General features: G+C 38.4%; 1 protein-coding gene across 1 annotated transcript; it reads left to right on the top strand.

The window, feature by feature from the left end:
- Positions 1 to 1,161: 1,161 nt before the first annotated feature.
- Positions 1,162 to 23,350, top strand: LOC139962431 (scavenger receptor cysteine-rich domain-containing protein DMBT1-like). The gene is made up of 13 exons (XM_071962367.1): positions 1,162 to 1,227; positions 2,650 to 2,767; positions 3,282 to 3,596; positions 3,882 to 4,202; positions 5,604 to 5,936; positions 7,707 to 8,033; positions 9,023 to 9,337; positions 14,633 to 14,953; positions 15,836 to 16,159; positions 16,704 to 17,039; positions 19,578 to 19,910; positions 20,489 to 20,812; positions 22,006 to 23,350. The coding sequence occupies exons 1-13, from the start codon at positions 1,177 to 1,179 to the stop codon at positions 22,374 to 22,376; spliced, it is 3,789 nt and encodes a 1,262-aa protein (XP_071818468.1). The 5' UTR covers positions 1,162 to 1,176; the 3' UTR covers positions 22,377 to 23,350.
- Positions 23,351 to 24,351: the final 1,001 nt, after the last annotated feature.

Raw genomic sequence — 24,351 nt, 5'->3', positions numbered from 1 at the left:
AATAATATTTATATCAGCCCAATAGTAACCAGAGCCAACCAGAGCAAAGAAGCGGAAAATCTCTTTCTGATAAAATTAAATACAAATCCCAAAGAAAAGAACCAAGCTCTCTTAGATCTATTGAAATACTTCCTTCGCTACAACATGGACATAAGTTATAACATTAAATACACAGAGCACAAGGAATCCATTTCTTAATGAACTAACCTGTCGTGTGGGATCCGCCGATGTGACACGTTCCTATTCAAGTTCACGGCAAATTTAACGGCACTATTTGGAGTCCTGAATAAAGGCGCAAAATTCAAGAGAGATTTATCAGAAAGTAAGAAAAAATAGAACCTTTTACTGTATTATTACGAAAAATATATGTTGTGAGATTCAACTTCCCGAGTCATGGTGGCTAGCGACGCCTTCTCTTGCAATATTCAAACATTTAAACCAGAAGAAGAAGAAGAATTTTGGTTCCAACTTTGTTTTGATTCAAAAAGTGTAAAAATTCTATATGTTTACCATTTCGTGATCACCATGATCAGCCACAATGATAAATGGCAACCTTCCTTAAATGATTAATGAATTTCTTGAAGAAACCCGGCAAAATATGCTTCAACAAAGCAACCATTTATTAAAAACCGACATTATATTTCAAATTTATAAATTCATTCTTGGATATAATAATGGCAGAATATTAAACTTTTATTCAAAGCTCTCGTATGGAACTATATACTTGGACTGCAATTAAACAATTTCGCAATGCGTTTGTTCAATAAATATAACCTCGAAAATGGATTTTTACAATTTAGACTAAATTAGGCAGTATATATGAGTCGTTGAGGTACACTACTAATACACCATTCATATTTGTAGAAAAATAAAGCGATAATGCAATTCGGGTCTAAATGGTCTTCGCGGGGTTACCCATATGGGTAAACACTATATATGACTACATGTCTCGTTCAACATAACTCTCTAACATCAATACACGTGAAGTTCTGTGTTGAGTCTTAACTTGTTGTGTCGGTACATTCTGCGCTCGCGTGGTTGCTAAGTGAGGGTATATAGTGTAATATTGTTTGTATCATATTTACCTGTGATCATATAGATGGAAACAGTATAAAGTCCAATGTTACAATAAGATTACCTTTATAATACGTGCGGAACGTAAACATATCATACCATATGTTGTCAACTCATTATACAGTGCCGGAGGCTCAGCAAACAAGGGAGAAGGTAACTGTAAGTGTATTTTGTACTATAGAGTAACAAAACTGGACACACTGATGAAGATTATTCGATTGTCATTAGTAATAATATTACTCCTGCTCGAGGTTAATGGTAACTTCCAACGATGTATTAGTATATTTTGTATTAATTAAAGACATTTCTCAAATTAAATTAAAAACAATATCTGCATTACGTACAATGTACCTTCATTGTTGATCCATTGTTATTGTCGTGTCGGTCCCTATCAGCTTAATTAGACGAAGTAGGGGCAGGCGCGTAGCCAGGAATTTGCCAAGGGAGGGGCGAAACTGTAGATTCCGCATTGCAAACTATCTAAGCGTAGCGCCACCATGTTGGCGCGAAGCGTACAAGAAAATTTTGCCTGAAAATGCCTCCCAGATCGCTGGAAATGGCACTTCCCAGGCCTTGTAAGTTGCATCTTGGCATTTTCTCTTTTGAAAATACTAGCGATATCATAAAAACATTAAAAAAAAAAAAAAAAATATGCTCAAGGGGGGGCGGCTGCCCCTTCGCCCCCCCCCTTGGCTACGCGCCTGAGTAGGGGCTCACAGCCGGAGCTATGTGGTTCGATGAACACTATAGTTTCAATCAAATCCACCCTAGAATTTATGTTTACAGTAACACGTGGCAACATCGAAGTTCATCGAGTGTTGCCTAGCTTCCACACTTATATTGTACCTTAAGTCACTTTGTAACCTTAATTATTCAACTGTGTCGTTTCATGCTCGTTAATTTCGTTTGTTAGGTGATTAGATTTTTATAATATATAACTATAATGATACCATTCACACCTTGTCCATCTCTCTAATAAGTCGAAACTCTCATATTCTCTTACTGTTGCTATATAAATTCTTTAACATGACCATTTAGCAGTCGTAGCCACTGTTGGTTTGATGGGAATGTCTGGTGCATGAACCACCGCTTTTAATAGCGATTGTATAACAATCTTAAATACAATATGTATGGTGGAATCGACTAAGTCGATTCGTTAACGTCACATTTACACCTGTGGACTATAAAACAAGTTGTTATCCATCACTAATTATAATTCCTTGCTTAAGGGAAACACTATTGTGAGAGTATACGGTGGTGGTGATGTCGGAGAAGAAAGAGGTTGGTATATGGAGAAGAAATAATATCCTTATTGGCTGCACTGCGGTGTAACAACAGTGTTTATATTAAACTTTAAACAATAGCCTTCATGTGAACGTTGCCAAGTGACCATTTGTTATTATTTACTAACGAACACATAGTAACCACTAATACAAAGTTCAATACATACGTCTTGTAAAATAATTAATCATATCTTGGTGCGAAGTCTCAAATTCTTACCACACTGTCATGAGTTTCAACAATAACGGGCAATAAATACTTTACTATAACTGTACATTGCTAATTTCCGTATAGATCAGACGCTCTAAGGTTTATCATGTGTCGGCCATGGGTATCTGGAGTATGAGCAAAAGCGTATTAACGTTAGTAACTGGGTTATTCTTTCTGTGCTTTGGAGTAGCAGCGGGACAAGGTAAGAGTTATATCCTATTACATTAAAGTGTCTATTTAGTACCATGACGGTTAAATGTAGCTCTATAGAGATACAGTGTTCTAAACTGCAGTTTCTCTCATTTCTGTCACATTATATTTAGATCGAGACGCAAAAGGATATCAAATCGTGAGAAAAAGCTAAAACCTCACGAAAAAAGTGACTAAGTGCCTCATAAGGAATCAATAGAGGTAAAATACTATCGAAGCGCAGTCATTTATGCCATTTTTTTGTACTACAAAGCACCATTTATGCCATTTTTTATTACTACAAAGCATATCGTAAAATGAAAGAAATTAAAATGACATGAGTATTAAATTTCTTGTTATCACACCAGACCTTTGTGTGTAGTATCATAGTCCAGCACTAACGACACTTTCAATGGTCAAATACCACACATTTCACATTTTTAATTTTTCTCCTTTGGAGGTGCTTAACTGTAATGTTTACAAATTGTCATACAGTAAATGGTTGTATTTTCCTCCCTAACGCATAGACGGTGATGTCAGACTCATAGGAGGGTCATCATACGAAGGGCGTGTGGAACTTTTCTATGGTGGAGGGTGGTATACGGTCTGCGACGATGAGTGGGACACTGCAGATGCAGCCGTCGTTTGTCGGCAGCTTGGGTTTAAAGGGTCTGCCGAAGCTTTAGACTCTGCTTACTTTGGTGCTGGAAGTGATCCAATTATTTTGGATGATGTAAATTGCGGTGGATGGGAATCGACATTGTTGGAGTGTCCTAACCCAGGCTTGTTCGTGCATAACTGTCAACACACAGAAGACGCTGGAGTAAGATGTTCAAGTGACGGTAAGGAAAAACACCGTCATCTTGTTACCTTGTGACAATCCCCGACATCCTTTATTTCGCTATTTCTGAAATGTGTGTTTCATAAAAGACACTAAGCCATTATTTGGAAGGTGATTAACAGCGACTAACAATCAGAGAAGGCACAAATTAATAAAACTATTACAGACCCACTTGCTTAATAATTTCACGGCAGTATCACTCTCAAAAATTGTTAGAAAGGCGTTCCATGATAACGTCACGCTGTACATTTTTGTTCGTAACAGTTGCTTACATTCATTTGTATAGGAGCAGGGTACGGCGATGTTCGGCTCTCTGGTGGATTGTTTCAACAGGAAGGAAGGGTCGAGATTTTTTACAACAACGAGTGGGGAACAATTTGTGACGATTTATGGGTGTGGGAGGACGCCGAAGTTGTATGCAGGCAGCTAGGATATAGTGGTGTGTCCAGACTTTACGACCGGGCATACTTTGGTGAAGGAAATGGGTCGATAATGAAAACAACAGGTTGTGATGGAGACGAATCGTATTGGCTACAGTGCTCATATACAGGATGGGACACACGCTTTTGCTACCATTCGGAAGACGCTGGTGTTACGTGTCTTTTGGGTAAGTTCTGTATCCGGCGAGCGCCCTCAGTAAAGGTTTTTTTGTTGAAAATGTATCAAAACAAAATAAATACATAATACATTAATTGGACAGAGTCATGATATTACCGTCAATATTTACTAAGGTTATATACGGCCAACACATGTAATACATACTTGAGTTCATTCGGTGACAAAAATCAACACAACCGAATGGTTACCTATAGACATTCGCAAGATAACCAAGATAGAACCACATTGTACCAGATGGGCATGGTGAAAGTCAACTTTTGAAAGAGTATGTTGTACTTCTGCCATTACATATTCCTGAATAACACTTGCCTATAGAAAGATTCTATTATATTTCAAGAAGGATATATATGTCGCATAAAACGTCGTGTTAAGTATTTTCACATGAGTGACGTGACTTTTTAAAGATGTGGAGGCATGAATTGTCTCATTGTTCCAGACAGAATGTAATTCAATTCACCATTTCACCAAGACTGAAGATTTTCGTGACCCGTAGTTGAATTAATTAGTAGGAAAATATGCATATATGTATATTGCAATGAGTTAGTCGGATTAAAAGGTGTACATTTACTATTTCTTCGAATGGCAAGTATAAGAACACCTTACCCATTAAGAGCAGACGGTGATTTGAGACTCGTAAGTGGATTTTATACTTACGTCGGACACAATTTTCCATTAATCGCAACGATCTGGTTACAGGATTAACAAACCAGATATACACACGGTATTTATTATAAATGTAGAGCACGTAGCGTGCATGTCCTGGCAGTAACAAGAACAAAAGGCGCTGCAATACACTGCTTATAAGAGGGATATTTTTAGGAAAACATAATTGATATAGTGCATGTGTTGCATGCTTGGCCCATTGTTCTACTGGTATTAATCTATAAAAATTTACATGGTTAACATTTGCCTGTCAACCCTTCATTTTACATCAAGCGTTAAATCGTCAAATTTACTCCCCTAAGACAGATTGAAAGGCATATATGTAAGCAACTTAATTTGCTTTATTCTGCAGCCTTTGCATTCCAAAAAAGTCCCTGATGGACTATTGAAATTTCATGAAATTATTTCATCAATCTTCGTGAAAAATGTAGATACTTAGAATCCTGTAATTGCTTTAATGGCCAATCTAAGACACTTTCGGTCAAAAGTAAGCGTGTTGAAATCACGAAGGTTATTCAGATGATGAATAGATTGCGTTTACACGGACAAGCTTCTTAGCGATATGTTCATCTCATATATTGGCAAAATCACTCATCTTCTCAATAAATAATCATTCAATGTGAAATATTGAGAAGTCATTAATAATTGTATACATTATTATACACTATGTAGTTTCCAGTATTTTCACCTCTGTTAACATGTTGTGGTTTCCTATTGTATGTTTTAGATCAGGTGACACCACGTGAAGGAGATGTTCGCCTGGCGGGTAGTACTTCTGATAATTCAGGTAGAGTGGAAATTTACTACGAGGGAGAATGGGGAACTATTTGTGACCATTACTGGTCCTATTACGACGCCACTGTCATATGTCGTCAGTTGGGATATGATGGCGTCGAAACTTATTACTCAGGGATTATGTTCGGCCAAGGATCTGGAGCAATTATGAGAAATCTCGGTTGCCTGGGAAAGGAATGGTTCTGGCACGACTGTCCTTTCAGCGACTGGGAGACATTACTCTGTACTCACAGTGAAGATGCAGCAGTAACTTGTTCTACGTCAGGTATGCATACAATACGTACAGGCATCAGGGACGTAGCCAGGGGGGAGCAGGGGGAGCGACCGCTCCCTCCCTTTCAGTGTCGATTTTTTTTTTTTTTTAAGCTGTCGTTTTTTTAGCATGGTATTTTGTCAGTGCTCTTTTGATCTTGAATACTCGCAAGCTCCGTTAAGTCGATTATAATCGTAGTAACATTCACGCCTACTGATTCAGCACTTACTTAGTTTGGCAGATGCAATTAGCTAAATTTAGCCTATAGCCTATTACAAGTATACAGTTGGCCACTGCGTAATAAAATACATATTGCCTACCTAACCGCACTCTATGGAATGTCACGAACCGTATGCACAACAACGTCGACAACGTTCGTTCTCATCCTTTCTATGATTCGTCCTAAGTTGTTGCACGAACAGCATATTATGAAGCTAGCTAGCAATCGTACGTGATACGCACTTCCTATAATAATTATTACACTGCTAATACACTGCGATAACGATATTTGTTTTTAGGCCACTGCATATCTGGCTATATTACAAAATATGAAAGTTTATATTGTCCATCAGTTAAGTTCGTCAAATGTATTAAAGTCCAGACATTGGACAATAAACAAGAATCATCCTACTGGAAAAATTGTAAAAGAGCGCTATGTTTGTCTTTCTGATATATTATGCAAAAGAACATGTAAAAGAATTCAAACAGGATACAAAATCTGCTGATAATGATATCATATGATCAGGGGCGTAGCCAGTATGTAGCACTGTAGGCCCGGGCCTACATTTGTTTTGGCCAAGTTATCTTTTTTTTTAAAACACCCATAATTCAAATCCATAAGCTTGCTGGACGAGTTTAAGAGTCTATAGACAGGAAAAACTATTGAAATGAACGTAGCAAGAACATGGCTAAATTAGGTGACCTATTCTTCTGTCATCTAGGCTGTCATTTCTATCGCGTGCTGTTTCATTCAACACTCTAACCGCCGAAAAAGACTAGGATCCGATCTTGTCAGTTTTTTAACATGTAGTTAAGAACCCGTTTACGCAGATAATACGTCAGTTGAAAAAACAGTTGAGAAATTTGCATCAGATGGCAATCGTCGGATAGCTCTCGCCTTCTCTTATTAGGCTAACTTAAACATTTACTAGCTACAGTTGTATCAAAGACAATTACTGGCTATAGTTGTATCAAAGACATTTCTGGCCTATCTTTGTATCTACAAGTATCAGAAGTTGAAAAGTAAGACATACTCTGTACATGTACCTTGCTAATTTTAATACATTATGTAGTATTGAATTACGTACTATTTTCAATCGTTTGTTTTTTGGGTTTACAAGTGATATTGAATGAGGTGTCTCAAGTTAGCAAGAGGCCAGGGAACCAGAATGAACACTCGGGAAGGGCTGTTTCCGGCCATCTGGGGGGTTTGTAAAACCAAAAATTTTCTTGTACGCTCCGCGCCAACCGATGGTGGCGCTCCGCTCAGATAGTCTTGCATACAACTTTGTAAATCCATATCAATCGCAAAAAGTGCTCCCCCCCTTTCAAATTCCTGGCTACGTCGCTGACAGGCATCGTTCTCATAAGCACAGCTAAACCAGACTGTCAAATTATTACAAGAGTGTTTTTTTTTGTATTGATGTTGCTATGAGGCATGTAGCTAAAAATTATTATATCCCCTCCTCACGATATTCTAACCATATCTTTTAGTAAATTTGAAATATTTACATATTTTCCATTCTTCTGTTTAATTACATTCTTTGACATCTTTGACACCAGATTTCATTGAGGGCAGTGTTCGACTCCTGGGGGCGTCGTCTGAATTTTCCGGACGTGTCGAAATCTATCACTCCAGAGAATGGGGTAGTGTATGTGACGATGGTTGGGGCATGAAAGAATCGGACGTTGTTTGTAGACAACTTGGCTACCCAGCCGCACTATCATATGAAGGTACGGCCTACTATGGAGAAGGATCTGGTCCTGTAATGCTGGACGATGTTAGATGCGACGGGTCGGAATATATGCTGACCCAATGCCGCCACGATGGTTGGTATAAACATGACTGTAATCATGGAGAGGACGTCGGGGTGACGTGCCGAATTCCAGGTTAGTTTTATATGTTTTTTCTAGCATCGTTTATACTTGCTGATATTAGGGTATTCATAATTAACTTCGCTACCCTCTTTCCTATCTCCCCGTCAATATATACACTTTTCTATCTACTGAAGCTACACTGTTCTTCGTAAATCCCCAAACCAGTACGTTTTGGGGATTTCCGCCATTAAATTATGCAAGTAAGCTTTGCCATAACATCTTACTCATCCTTATTAATTTAAATTATTCACAATAGTACTTTTAAAAACAATGGTGCCTTTTAATAACCAGCTTAATTGCCATTGTTTTAATGTATAACCATACAGGTCTACGTGCGAGATCGTATGTTAATCTTAAACTAGTTTAATATTGTATCACTGAGCACCCTAGTACAGGCGCGTAGCGAGGAATTTGTCAAGGGAGGGGCGAACCTGTAGACAAATTATCAGAGCCGTAGATTCGGCATTGGAAACTATCTAAGCGTAGCGCCACCATAAGTAGGCGCGAAGCGTAAAAGAAAATTTTGGCCGAAAATGCCTCCCAGATCGCTGGAAATGGCACTTCCCAGGCCATGCAAATTGCATCTAAGCATTTTCTATTTTGAAATGACTAGCGATATCATAAAAATGTACACAAAAAATATGCTCAAGGGGGAGGGGGTGGCGGTCACTCCCTTCGCCCCCTTGGCTACGCGCCTGCCCTCCTATGGTTCTCTATTACTGATGAAAAATAAATATGCTGTAAATTCGTTTCAAAAATGCGTCTTTTTACCACAAAATAAAGATATAACAGATAATGGAGGCCGTTACATTCTTCACTGAACAAATGAAGTATTTATCTGACCTTATTTTCCATCAACAGTGCCATGGTTTGTACAAGTTTGAAAAAATAAGGCACTTTGAAATTTGCAACTAACTTATTCGAGTTTAAGAGTATTGCTCTACCTTAGCTATTATCATTTTTGCTTTTCATATCCATTACGTTATAATTTCTTGACGTAGCTACACACTATCCTCGACTCGTGGATGGTCTTATCTGGTACGAGGGTAGGGTGGAAGTCTGGAATGAAAACCGTTGGGAGAGAATGTGCGATCAAAGCTTTAACGCAGACGAAGCCTCGGTGGTTTGTAGACAACTTGGATTTCACGACTACGAACTGATCTTCGACGGAAATCCCTTCGGTGTTGGTACCGCACCACCATCCGAAGTCTTATTCGATTGCGAGTCTAACGATGACGAGCTATGTGACTGTGTCATATTAGACGCTGGAAATTCATTGTCTTGTGGAAGTGTATCTGTCCGATGTAAACATCAAGGTGAGTACGAGTTATCGACAAGACATTCTAGTAATGACCTATGGTTGTCGTTATTGATTTTTAACTACACAAAACACCAAAAATAACAAAACAAAAACATCATCACGGTATCTTAGGTTAACCACAGTACATCGTGGTCAGGCCTCCCGCAGCAAAGGATGAAATTTCAAAAGGTTTATTTATGTAGATCATGTATGGATAAATCTGTCGGTAACTCGCGCTTTATTTAAAACGTCCTTAGTTGCAAAATTTGCTGTTATCAAAAAGTGTTTTCTTATTAAATGAACTCTGAAAAAGAAATAGATATGTGGTTTGTATATTCTACCTAATAATACAAGTTTAGTGTACAATTATCAACATCGTATGCGATTACTCACTTACATAAAAACGATGACACATATGGTTCCTCTAGTTACGATGACTAGCGTTAAATTTTTGCTAATACAGTCTGAGTCTACAAAATGTTCATCAAAGTGTTTCAAACATTAATGAAACATTTCGTTTATACTAGTTTTGCGCACTAAGCATACTTTAGCTTACTTTTATTACACACTGCATTATGAACCATGAAAAGAGCATAATGAAGTCACCTTCGACATGCCTAAGGTTAATCGCTGGGCAATTGTGCCCATTTTAAATATGAAATCCTCAAATTATTATCTAACTTATGCGATGTGCTAACTATAAATGAATATATATTTTACATCTTTTGACAACATTATAAAGAAAAGTTTAAGTAGTAGGCATCTGCGTAATAAATGGGACAATATCAGTAGGAAGGATGGTACTGCCCATGTTAATGAGTGGAATGCATTTGGAAATCTGCTATAGTTTTTCTAAGAAGTTACCCATTTTAAAAAGAATAATTTCGGATTTTCCCCCTATTTTTATCATTGTATTTATAAACGACCAAAAGCACCACAGTTACAAGATGGTATGAGTTTGCCAAACTGCTTCACTCTGGGTTTTTTAATTATGTAAGACAAATTAAGATAAGATTCTATGGCACTTGTCGACTGATTCTGTCTTTGTGGTGCTATTGTAATAAACATTGCTGAATTCTACAGTAGAATTCATATAATTTAGTACACTACACATAAAAACAAATATATGAACTTTTCATAACTTTTCAACAACTTTAAATAAATCAATATTTCGTCTACTCACGTCACGTGTCTTCATTGATAGAACATTTAAAACAGTTTGGGGGAAAAGTGTTCAATACGTTTGCAGTGATATTTTACATATAGCCATATTTGTTTACTTCATCAACAACCTATATATGAATTATCCAGGAGTTTGATAGTAATTCGGTTAGGACTTTGTGAACAAAATTTGAATAAACAACTTAAGATGCCATTTTCTTATAAAGTCGAAATACTTTGTTAATATACATTTCACAACCCTAGATATGAACACTGACAAGCTGTTATTACATACCGTATATTTTTAGTCCATTTCCACTTTTTCATGGAATTTGTTCAAAAAGTGAACATTGAGCGCCTTTTTTCTTTCATTCCTTATTATGTTAAAGGGACAGGTCTTTCGGGTGGTGCCATTGCTGGAATTGTGATAGCATCAATGTTTGCATTCATCTGCATCGGTGCATGCATTTCACTCACCTGTCAGTCGTCTAAGAGTAAGAGGAAGAAATGTACCGCTATACAACCAACCATTGCGGTAATAAGCGGAGTGGATAACCCTGCCGGACCTACCGTTTCTCAACTGGGCAGCAACAATGTTGCAGTACCACCCAGTTACGACGACGTTATGCATAACCCTATGTATTACCCACAGCATGTAAATATGGGTCCAACAATGCAGATACCCTTTCCTCCTCAACAAAACGTCGAAATGTATAATCCCCAAGCAACTCCGTCGGTTCATACAAATTCGAAATCCGACTTTCCATATCCAGTTGAAATGCCTCCCGGGGCCACTCACCCTTCACAATTACCTTCACAGCCGACGGATCATAAAGATGTGTAGGCTGATCATAGTCAACGTTCATCTTTCCATTCCCTGTCGATGCAGTCCTCTCAAAATCATGTATAATCAGAGAGAATGACCCCTGTTGATGAACCTAATTACGCGACCATTTGAGGAAAACCCTTATCGACAGGATTAAAACATTATTTTGTTTAAAGGACAGTTTTATTCCTTCGTCCAAGCTCAAACTACTGTTTATGTATTTAGTAGTTTAGTATGTTACTGAAATTAGTTTGTTTTACTTATTCTCGCAAAGTGGTTGGAACATTTGTAAATCGTAATTTGCCAATCGAAAGTACATGGACAACGTTAGTGAATTGTTGAAATGAATGATTGCTCATTGTATTCGACAAAACACTAGCGTTAATGTGCATAGGCGTAGGAGGCGGGGGGGGGGGCTGGGGGACTGCAGCCCCCAAACAAATTTTTTGGGGGGAAATTCGGGCAATATGCTGCGAATTTTTCGGGCACCTACTGAAAGAAGACTAATTTGCAATGTGTTTTTCAATGGCTAAACTGATATTATTATTATCATCATTATCGTAACGACTTGCCCAATAATTCTAACGTATATGGAAGGGTTATATAACACGGAAAATGATTGTATGTTATTTGCATGTGATGTAATAACCAATGAATGCCTATAACCACAATAACATGTTTAATGCGTGCGCCATTAACACTGATTTAAATTATACATTTCAGACAAGTAATTTAGCTGCGTTGAACAATACTGAAATAGCGTTTCTTATGTTATATTAGAATTGGTTCACAAACAGAGAGGTAATGTAGAAATGATAAAGATAATTCAATCATGGCACTGTAAGCACATGCTGCGAGAGGATTCGAATCTTTTAACTGAACTCAGAGCTCGATCGGAACTCTATGGGTTTTCTCTCATCTGCGTGAACGTATGGAACGCGAAAAGGGCAAACTTATTTCGTTGCTAAGTTTAACGTAAGTTTAGACAACGACGTAAGTTTAGACAACGGAATTTTAGACATCAACGTGAGTTTGAGCAACAACATGGTAAAACAGCAGCAACAACTTTAGTTTAGACAGCAACAAACTTAGTTTAGACAACGAAATATGGTTGCCCTTTTCGCGTTCCATATGAAAGAGCAGCGAAACCATATATAGTTGTAACAGAAAGGCAATATTCCCCCATGAGAATTACTTTGAACGTAATGCTCGGATTAATGTTCGGTATGTGTATTGATAACAGGCGCATCCTGTATCACAATTAGATCTGCTGGTAAGCTCGCAATCCCATTATCAAATGATCCAACAGTCTTGATTTACTTTTCCAAATGGCTGTATTTCACATCAATTTAAAATTTGTACACTTGGCATAAAGAACTGGCATGAAGTGATAAAAACCCATTAAGATTTAAATCATAAAGTAGTAATAGAACAGTAATAGTTACGTTAACATTTGTACTCGAACCTCATTATTTCATCTTGATAATTAGTCTACCTCATTAGTTCATCTTCTTAGTTCACCTTGACGGCACATGAAATACAACCTAAAAAAACACAGTGTTGCTTTGCGTCACTTTTTTCACTCCCTACTTTAGGCAACACGAGAAAGTATTCAACTGGAACGAACTGAAAAGGCAGCTTCAACTGCAGCTTCACATGAAAATATTATTACTGTTTCTCTACTGATTTAAATGTTTATGTTTCTTTCATGATCATTACACGGCATGCTACCAGAATTAAGAAAACCATTGCGTTTGGTTGTCTAATGACACTGAGCACTTATATTTGATCGCATAAAATATTCCACAATTTTGGTGGTTATGCATGTGATCCGACATACCTAAGAAATTGATGTAAAGTTAGAAATATTGTCTAAATTATATCCATTTCGACTATACCATCTATCGTGTAGGTATAACCTTTTCCATGGCTGTCTTGGTTTTTCCATGAAGTTTCGATTGACCTATTGACTGTTTTAATGTTTAACTTGTCGATTCCTGTCGTATCATGTTATCTAGAAGGGGAAGTTACAACCCGCATATAAGGTACAGTATTACCAATATTCCAGACAGCCAGCAAAACATTTCATGGAATCACGGATTGAATAAACGTGAAAGGTTGATTGACATTGCAAGTCATCAAACGTTACGAAGTAATATTTCAAGAAGACTATAACGTGTTCGTTGCACTATTAATGACCTTTCTCAGAAAGGATCGACAAACAGCCATACATATGGGTCACACAGACTATCACTTTATACCACGAATGTTGACAAAAGCGTAAACTTTGCTCCCTTATCAAAGTCGAATTTTCACACAAACTGTATGTTGGTTAATTCATTGCCATTTAATTTACTTTACCATAGTTAACCTTAACGTTACAAACATATTACTCTGGAAGAATTCTAATTTCAAACTGTCTGTTAAACTCGATTGATTGCAGTTTTTAATATTGCGTTTGAAGTGAAAGCGTATATTGTGTATAAGATACACACCCGTAAGTAAACAAATGTCAAAATGAATTTTCGGATATATGCCTTTCTCGCTTTGGAAATATTAAGATGCCTGTTGACGTGTGGTTATTTAGTCAATGCTCAAGGTAAGTTTTTCCTTTTTGAATGGTTTGAACTAAGAGTGTTTGCAATAAGTTTAGGGAAAGACCGGTGTAAGCATTCATTCAAGTTATCTTGATAATTACGGGTAAAGTAATACGCCATGTTCTTCGAATACAATTGCTGGTAATGGATAAGGTCACGTGTACTTGATAACACATTAGCTAACACGCGACCACTAAGATCGCAGCATATTCAAACGTTACTGACTGCAAAGTCAGTTTACTAGTTGGCATTGATAATCTGGATTACAACTAATACAAAAATATGTTATTTTTAATCTACCTGTGTTGTAATTAAATGGAAGTGGCGTCAAATTAAAGCGACTAAAATCGAGCAATAGCAATGATAATGTCCACAGCATTACAGAATATTCAAATTATTCACTATAGTGACGGCTAGAAAACAGCAAATGGGGATAATTGGTGTAGTTCTACAGTTAGTTAATCCTTGTATAGAGAAATATACAGATGAAGCAGCGAACAAGGACAGATAAAGTCTTTAAACAAGTTTGCATATAGTTTAGTAGCCAAACCTTTTTGGGGGAGGGGGCAGGAGACCCCCATTTTCCCATAAACATGATTGGGCATTATATAATCGGTATTGCAATATTTCAGTTTCTACATTCACTAGGATCAAGATTAAAATAACCTGCATTTCTTGTTAAAATGTAGAGGTTTTTTGTTTACGAATCATTAATCCCAAATTATAGAAGACGGTGATGCCCGACTGATCGGAGGATTATCCCAATACGAGGGGCGTGTTGAAGTCCTTTACGACGGCAAATGGAATACTATCTGTGATGACTCGTGGGACACACGTGATGCTTCGGTAATCTGTAGACAACTAGGATACGAAGGCACTGATGCTGCGTTCGGAAATGCTTATTTCGGTCCTGGGAGAGGAGATATTTTGATGGATGAAGTCAGGTGCACTGGTGATGAGTCAACGTTGCTAGATTGTCCTTCCGACGGCTTTTATATCCATAACTGTGACCACTCTGAGGATTCTGGTGTGCGATGTTTACATAACGGTAAGGATTGATTAAATAAACAAGCTTACAAAGAAGATGCGCCTTAGTATTGATGCAGACATTGTAGTAAGCTGTGCATTAGTATGACCATGGAGCTATGAACAAATAGCTCCATGGTATCACAAACGGTGCTACGATAGGCGTAGGGGCCCAATTTGTTTTAGGGGGGCTGTAAAGACTTGCCCGAAAAATATAACCAACATTTTTCCAAGCGCTCCGCGCGCGTTCAGCATCTTAATGTGCATATCATATAAGCATGCGTCGGTTATTACATCGCATGCCAATAGTATACAATCATTTCCCGTGTTATAACCCTTCCATATTTATTATAATTATTGGGGAAGTCGTTAAAATAATAATGATCATAATACTATCAGTTTAACCATTGAAAAACACATTGCAAATTATTTTTCTTTCAGTAGGTGCCCGAAAAATTCTCAGCATATTGCCCGAAATTTCACAAAAATGTTTGGTTGGGGATGCTGCAGCCCCCACCCCCCCGCCTCCTACGCCCATGGGTGCTACAACATGTATATAGAGGCTATTCACAACAATAGAATTAAGTACCAATATTAACACGATCCCATTATAACCTACATAGCATGTATAGGATAAGGTAATCAATCGCTAGTTGTTGTCATGAAGAAAAGCGTAATAGGTTCTTTGCAAAATTGCAGTTACATGATTGAATATTGTGGGCAGTAAAGTTTGATCGAAGTGAATTCATCAATGACAAATTGAACATACCAATATTTACTTGCAGTAATACGTTGCACCCTTTAGGCTATTTTCATCTACTTTGAATTAATTACATAGCATTTCTTACATATTACAGACTGTAGAATCTATGAAATCCGTAGTTTTGTTTAACAATATTTTTAGAATCATTTCTTGGTGAAGTGCGCCTTACTGGTGGGTCGGTTGCACATGAAGGAAGAGTCGAAATCTACTACGAAAATGAATGGGGAACTATTTGTGATTCACACTGGGAGTTCCAAGAAGCTTACGTAATATGCAAGCAACTCGGTCACAATGGTGTTTACCGATATGGTGACCTAGCCTACTTCGGCGAAGGGTCTGGTCCAATTATGAACCACATTGATTGCAATGGAGACGAACCAAACTGGTTACAATGTCACTATGAAGGATGGAATACTACATTATGTGCGCACAGTGACGATGCTGGGGTAATATGCTCCCATCTCGGTAAGTATATTCTGATTATGCCTATCTTTCAAATGTCGGGATTTTTTCCTATTTCTTGATATTTAGATTTTCTCTTTTGTGGTGAGATTTCATTCAAGCATAAACAAAAATTAGATTACTTAAACTCATCTGATAGGAAATATATTGACATTATCAGTTCATGAATGAAACATCCCCAATCGATAATTTCATTGGTCATTTTCCACTATAGGTGGACTGAAATATTTTGACCATCTCTAACGTTTCCATGTCGGCAGGCGGTGTCATCATTTTCTTCCGTTAATTTAGTTTGAACATTAAGTATGTGATGTGTTTTGCGTCGATAAAACATTTATGAGTCTAGAAATAATCGTGTTAGATCCTTTAGCGCTTTGTTACTTTTCACAAAACATATCAATCAGCAGAGCAAACATAAAGCCGTACATTAACCACAGTATCAATGACTGTATCCTAAAATGTATTAATAATATATTGTTCAGCCGTTTTCTCCATTTCGGACTAGTCGTTGCATTCTTGTATTAAACTTGTTGTATCCTCATTTCAGAACCTCTTCCAACACCGTATCAAGGAAGCATACGTCTGATAGGCGGCGCATCGAATAATATCGGGAGAGTAGAGATATTTAACCAAGGAGAATGGGGAACAATCTGCGATAACGATTGGTCATACGAGGACGCTAGTGTCATCTGTCGTCAATTAGGGTTCGGTGGCGTGGACACATTTCTAGGGGGAGCAACGTATGGCGAGGGATCGGGACCTATAATGGGTCAACTGGGATGCAGGGGTAACGAGTGGTTTTGGCAGGATTGTACATATACAGACTGGGATACACCATATTGTGGTCATGCAGAAGACGTTGCTGTTTTTTGCTCCATTGCAGGTATATATTATTTTGACATTTTTTTTGAAAGTTTCGAAACTGCTGACTTGTGTAATATGGGTGAATAGCAGTGGCGGCGGAACCGGGGGGGCTTGGAGGGGCTCAGGGGCAAATGCATGATAAGCCCCCCCAATATTTACCAAGGCTCCGAAACGTGCATCTGCCCATTTTTCAATGCATACTTGTCGATCTGTCCGATGCACACGTATACTATACAGGTGTAATAATTTTAGTAAATGCAGGGGGACCCTCGGCCCGTCCCCTGGCTATAGACCACATTGTCACCCCTACCGCTTCTCCGTGAAAAGTGGAAGCAGTGAGTGTGAGTACCGGTAAGCTCAACACAACTTCGTTTTAGGCCAATGACCATGGGCGTCAGCAGGTTTCAGAAAGTGAGGGGGACACTATACTATCTAAGTGGAGCGCCACCATTGGTTGGCGCGTAGCGTACCAGAAAATTTTGGGTACATAAGACCCCCTAGATCGCAGGAGACGGCCTTCCTGAGTCGTTTTTAGTTACATCAGAACCAGATCTGTGAGGAGAAATTTTGTCTCACAAAACTAAATTCCGACAGAAAGTACTGGTAGAAAGATGCCGTTCTGACACCAAGGGAGACGAATTACACAGCGTCCATCTCAAACGAAATATTGAAAAAGTGGCGCCGTCACCTCCGGGATGAGTGGAGTGGTATATATAATACATACATGTAGGTGCGAGACGTCAGTTGTTATGTGCCCAGGTACTTTAATAATAATAATCAGAAAAAGGCACCGCGCGCAGAGCGTGTGTAGCGCCTAGCCGGCACTCAACAATAAAGATCTACCATATCCGGCGAATACATGTAGCCTTAATTACTTAACCCCTACACCCCTATTCGTCCGTCCAGTCTAAGGGACTGGAGGTAGTGATATGAACATAGTAACTCATCACCATCTACCTGTATGGCTTACCTAATCCCTTGGAACCCATACAAACAACATGTGTGCAAGATTCAATACTTTCGAATGGTCTCCCCCCCCCCCCCGAACGAATTAAATGGGCAGATTTAGGATATTGGGAGAATGGGAGATAAATGACGGTGCAAGTGATAGATAGCAGGGGCCCAGGGAGTCCAGATTTCTTGACCTTAAATAGAAAATCGCGCATATGCATGTGATTTTTTTTTAAATAACTACTCTGAAAAGTGGGTGGGACAAATGATATGATATCCCCTCCACTTTTGAAAGTGGGGGGGGGGACATGTCCCCCCGTCCCCCACCTGTTGACGCCCATGCCAATGACTTGCCTCATTTCAGCCAGTTCTCCAACATCCCGTCCATACAGTCCATACAGCGTCCATACAGTCAGGGGCGGATGCCCCCCCCCCCCTGACGGACTCAAATAGACTGCTGGCGCCTTTTTCAGCTTTTCACTACTTTTTACTTATTCGCGATTATTGACTATTTTATTGCGCTCTCATCTATCTATTGACATTTGTCATATTCTGTTGGTGTAATTTTCCGACAAAATGGCGACGACACCTATTTATTCTCCGTTTATCTGCAAATTAGCAAGGCCCGGAGAGGGTCATTTCCTGCAATCTAGGGAGTATCTGTACTCAAAAAATTTCTGTACGCTCCGCGCCAACCTGTGGTGGCGCTCCGCTTAGATAGTGTCGAAAGTGCCCCTACAGACCATTCTTGCCCCCCCCGACCAATACCCCTAGCTCCGCCACTACCCTTACTACACTCAAAAAACGTCTTTGCGAGTACACTACGAGTAATAGCTACTCTCTTAAAACACCATCGGATATACAAATAACAATGTTTTTACAGACTTTTACGTGCAATCAGAGAAATTGCAGGCTTGAGACCCATATTTTAGGGCTAGGTATTCGAAACATAAAACACTCGGGAAGTGCCGTTTCCGGCCATCTGGGGGTTTGAAAAAACCCAAAATTTTCTTGTACGCTCCGCGCCAACCGATGGTGGCGCTCCGCTTAGATAGTCTCCACACATTAGCCCCCCCAATAATATTTCCGTTCCGCCGCGCCTGGTGAATAGTATATCAATTGTTTGGTTAAATTCCATTCTATAGTTTTTAGTATTTAATTTGTAACTATTTTATTAATCAAACACGACTATCAGGTAATATACCAAATTGCAACTGAGCAACAAAAAATGATGAAATCGCAGCAATCTATTTCAAAATCGAATTATCCAAGAAAAAAAAACAAAGACTTATTCTCAAACCATGTCATGTTTACCATTATAGTCCTGTATGGAACTGTATCGATGTCTTATTGGTATCATTTAACATGACTTTCGTGACACCTATAGACACAGGAACCGTACAGTTTTAACCTTAGACGCAATCAATTGAAAACCACATGTAGATTTCTTCATGTAGATTTATGTAGATTTCTTGTTATTTCCTGGAAAATGGTTGGTATTTTCAAAACGAAATTTTGCTCTATAATAATCTGTATTTTAGGTAGGTGTAGGGATACACAGACCCACTTTGTTAATGTATGTTTTACCACGTCTTGCTTTCGTTAGGTGGGACTCCCGTCGAGGGTGGTGTACGTCTTGCTGGAGATGCTTCTGAGCACTCAGGACGTGTAGAAGTCTACCATGATGGTGAATGGGGCACTATCTGTGATAATGGTTGGAGTCTTACGGAAACGAACGTAATTTGTAAACAGCTGGGGTATCCCGGGGCTATCGGTTACGAGACAGGTGGTCATTTTGGCAGTGGTTCGGGTCCTGTTTTCCTTGATCAAGTGAAATGTGATGGATCGGAGCATTTTATAACAGAATGTGATCATACTGGTTGGTATACTCATATATGTAGCCACGAGGAAGATGTTGGTGTCCGATGCCAAATACCAGGTTCGTTTAAGAGATCCTTGTTTATCTAAGTATCCATTTCAGATGATTTCTTTCCTGCAAATTCATTATTATATTTACATTACTATATAATGGTAGTTGAAGCAATGTAATATTTACACGTGTCACAAACCACGTGGAACCGAAGATTTTGCATTCATAAATTCCTGTTTTAGGTGTTCAAATTCTTATAAACATAAATTGACATTTTGACAATATGAGCGAGAAAATAGCTTATAAGGCTGATGAAAAACATCCATAACATATGGTTTGGCCTGTTAACGAGCAAAAAACTGATTGGATATCTGCTGTAGGCTATATGACAAGAACTTTATATATGTAAAATGGCAAGAAAACTCAATTATGTCCTTAATTATATGTCAAACTGGTAAGTACGGCATCGCACACTAAAGAAAAGTTGCAAAATTAAATGGAATCACCGTTTCGTCATCATTTCGTTTCATAAATAATTTATGCACATTGTAAGGAAGTCTGCAAGATATTATTTTTATTTTAGTAACGTATGTTTTTTTTTACATATTCAACGATTACGTAATTTTTCATTTCGTCACTTTAACTAGGAACATATTACCCTCGTCTGGTTGATGGCAACAGTTGGTACGAGGGACGAGTGGAAGTTTGGGATGGCATTCGCTGGGAAAGATTTTGCTCCAACAATTTTTATGAAGACGAAGCGAGGACTGTCTGTCAGCAACTCGGGTACCTGGATTATGAGACAATCCTTCCAGGGGACCAATTTGGAGTTGGTTACGCGCCACCGTCAGATGTAGGATTCCACTGTGGTTCTAATGACAACCAACTCGCTTACTGCTATATAGTTGCCATAAAGGGTACCAGCTATTGTGGGAGTGTTGCCGTACGGTGCAAGCAGCCCGAGGACGACAGTGAGTATTAAGAACCACAATGATCCTACTATGTGGAAATTATAGGCGTAGGAGCCCAATTTGAGGGGGGGGGGGGGGGCTGTAACGACTTGCCCGAAAAAATATTACCAACATTTTTCAAGCGCTCCGCGCGCGCGTTAAACATGTTAATGTACATCATACAGGCATGCGTCGGTTATGACATCGGATGCCAATAACATACAATCATTTGCCGTGTTATTACCCTTCCATATTGGTTATAATTATTGGGAAGTCGTTACAATAACAATGATCATAATAATATCAGTTTAATCTTTGAAAAAACACATAGCAAATTATTTTTCTTTCAGAAGGTGCCCCAAAAATTCTCAGCATATTGGCCGAATTTTCACAAAAATTTTTGGTTGGGGGGCTGCAGCCCCCAGCCCCCAGCCCCCGCCTCCTACGCCTATGGTGGAAATTATGTGTGCATGTATATAAAGACTGTGATGATTGGGGTTTTTAGTTTGGTCAACAAGTTTGTTTGCAACCTTCGTATCGATTTCGACGTTACGCAAACCATCGCTGGTGTTCTTACAACTAACAATAGAACGATCATTTTCTCTTGTAAATTTAGTCGATGCTGATATCTGCTAAAAGATGGTGCCCTGAGCAGTGAACTACACATGCCCGAGGATATTTCCAAACCAGTAGAATAGTACTCTTTCCGAGAAAAATATCGATATAGCGAACAAATAAAACACAAAAAGGAACAAATATAAATCTTCATATTATGTCTAGTAATTTGGACAGTGGACACACTCAACAAACACGCTTTTGGGAGGGAACGATTCCCGTGTACATTTAACGTTTATTGTCATAATTCAAATTTTCCTCAAATCGGATTGATCTTCAATTCATTCGGGGGGGGGGGGGGGGGGTAACGTGAATGCACATATGATCGGGGGATTTTTATATTCATTTGGGTAGTGTGTAATAGCATTAGCATAACTTCGCTTAAACCTAACTATAGACTTATATTTACAGTATAAAGATGCCCCACAATTCACCATTTGACGTCTACACTTTGACTGTTTTCCTGGGGAGAATCCCGAAAACACTTCTAGCTAGGAGTCGACTTCAACAAACCAAGGGCCATACTCTTTCTTAACTCCCCACATTTGAGAACTTGTGCACACATTACAATTGAATCGTTCTTTTCTGTACCATTGCAGATGTAAATGTTACTGGAATCGTCGTAGGAACAATATCCGGGCTGCTGTTTACGTTTGCTTGTTTCATTTTGATTTGCCAAGTATCGAAGAAGAGAAAATGCAACGGGGCAGGTGCCGCACAAACTGATCACGTCAAGAGTGGAGAAGTTCCTGATGGTATTTGCAAGCACAGTAACTCCCATGTATGTGAAGTCGCAGCCCCACCAAGTTATAACGATGCGATTAATGGGCCTGCATATTATTTGCAAACAACCGGAGTGACACCCACAGAAGAGGTCGTCCAATCTCCTCCTCCTACCGACAGTATCGAGAAACCTCATATACATTCGGGCATCACAGACGTTGCCTATCAGCAACACGTCGATCCATAATCTTTGATAAATAAACTCAAATTTTATTGATGACATTTGTGACTTTCAGACTTTTAGATATTTCAACGAGCCTCTATATACCATGAAAGCTATAAACTGATGTTGTGTTTTCTTCTCCGATAAAGTGATATTCACTCATATGGTTAAAGAAGATAATTTTGTTGTCAATACTTTGTCATCTATTTTTGATGAAAGATGAAATCTACATATAATATGCTAAAACTAAAATTCACACGGGTCCCCGATATCAATTTCCCATGCATCGAGATAGAATGAAAATTCTTTCAATAAACAAATATACCGCATCTTCATAAAGAAGAAAGACGAAGAGCCTTCGAAAGTTCGATATAGGTATAAGTATATATATAAGGAAGTTTTCTTGGGTATTTTTATCTATTAATAGCTGTCGCCATGGCGATAGACGTTTTATTACAAAAACAAATGTATTCGAAATGAAGTAGTAAGCAATGACTATTGGCTCTACATTTGCACACAAAAAAAAAAAGCAAAAGTAAATGAAATTGTTGTGTGCACCCTCATTTGCGCAAATTACAGGCATAGGCTACATTTGTTTTCGCTTGCATGTTTGCTTTTGCAATTTATAATTCTAGTTTGAGTTTTCGTTTCAATTTCTTATTTCGGAGGTGTTTTTTATTTTTATTACGGTTCGTTTCCTTCATTTTCGGCCAAAATTTTCTTGTACGCTTCGCGACAACTCTGATGGTGGCGCTACGCTTAGATAGTTTCCAATGCCGTATCTATACGGCTCTGATAGTATACCTACAGGTTCGCCCCTCCCTTTGCAAATTCCTCGCTACGCGCCCGATCTGTGCAAGAATTTCAGAATATATAACTTGATCGTTTTTCATACAAATCAAATTAAGTGTGCCGGGATATTCATAATGGTACGGGAATTTTAGTTTGTTTTCCGCTCACAAGTAATTGTAATACATTATTAAATATAGAAAACTAAATCATGTTGTTTTGTGTTTTCTTTTGTCCTCTTTTCCTTGGCGGCGGAACTTGGGTATTCGTTCATTCTGTTAAATGATGCTTTCATCCAAGCTGTTAAAAAAGGCTTTTCTCTATTTTTTTGGTCGGATTAAGCGCATCAGCGCTAGATCAGGCAGGGTAAGTATACCTTGATCCAGTTAATCACGAATGTCGTTACCCAGCTTGTGCGTTCATCAGCTATACATTAATGTATGCAGGAATTTAACTGCTATATTGTTATTTAAATTAAAAGCTTACTCCCATACGGAAAGATAAAAGACTGATCATATCTATCGATGCACTGTATATACCTACACGTACAGGCCTGTCTGCGTACACTGTACGCGGGCTTTCAGTATATACCGGTAGCCTTCATAAGCAGACGACAACTTAACCACTATACCTTTAATGGTACTGTGGATGAGTGTGGAACAAATTGTTTGTTACACAGGCTCTATTTTGGGTTACTTTTCTTAAATAGTAACTTCATTTGCACACTTCGGAATGCATTGTCTTCTCCACAGTTCTGGTACTGGATTATCTTTATGTTAGTACCAATAATATTTATGGACAAATGTTCCTTATCGCGGTGCCAATAGAACAGAATAGAACAATATTATGTCTTATCATTGACAGATGTTGTAACCGGAACAAACCAAAAACAAGATTTTCGGAACAATAAATAAATGATTTTTGGAACTAAATTCATAATTTTCGGAAGTAAATTCAGAATTTTCGGAACTAAATACAAGATTTTCGGAACTGCATTCAGGATTTTCCGAACTAAATACAGGTTTTTCGGAACTAAAATTCAGGATTTTTTAACTAGGCCTATATTCAGGATTTTCGGCATTAAATTCAAGATTTTCGGAACTAAATACAGGATTTTCGGAACTAAAAAGTCAGGATTTTTGGAACAAAATTCAGGATTTTCTTGCGTTCTCGGAGTGATTGAATTCATATAGGAACCTGCGTAGATCAA

The sequence above is a fragment of the Apostichopus japonicus genome, chromosome 21, assembly GCF_037975245.1.
Source record: "Apostichopus japonicus isolate 1M-3 chromosome 21, ASM3797524v1, whole genome shotgun sequence".
Classification (NCBI taxonomy): domain Eukaryota; kingdom Metazoa; phylum Echinodermata; class Holothuroidea; order Aspidochirotida; family Stichopodidae; genus Apostichopus; species Apostichopus japonicus.
Note: the sequence above shows the minus strand (reverse complement) of the source record. Positions and strands in the feature narration are given on the sequence as shown.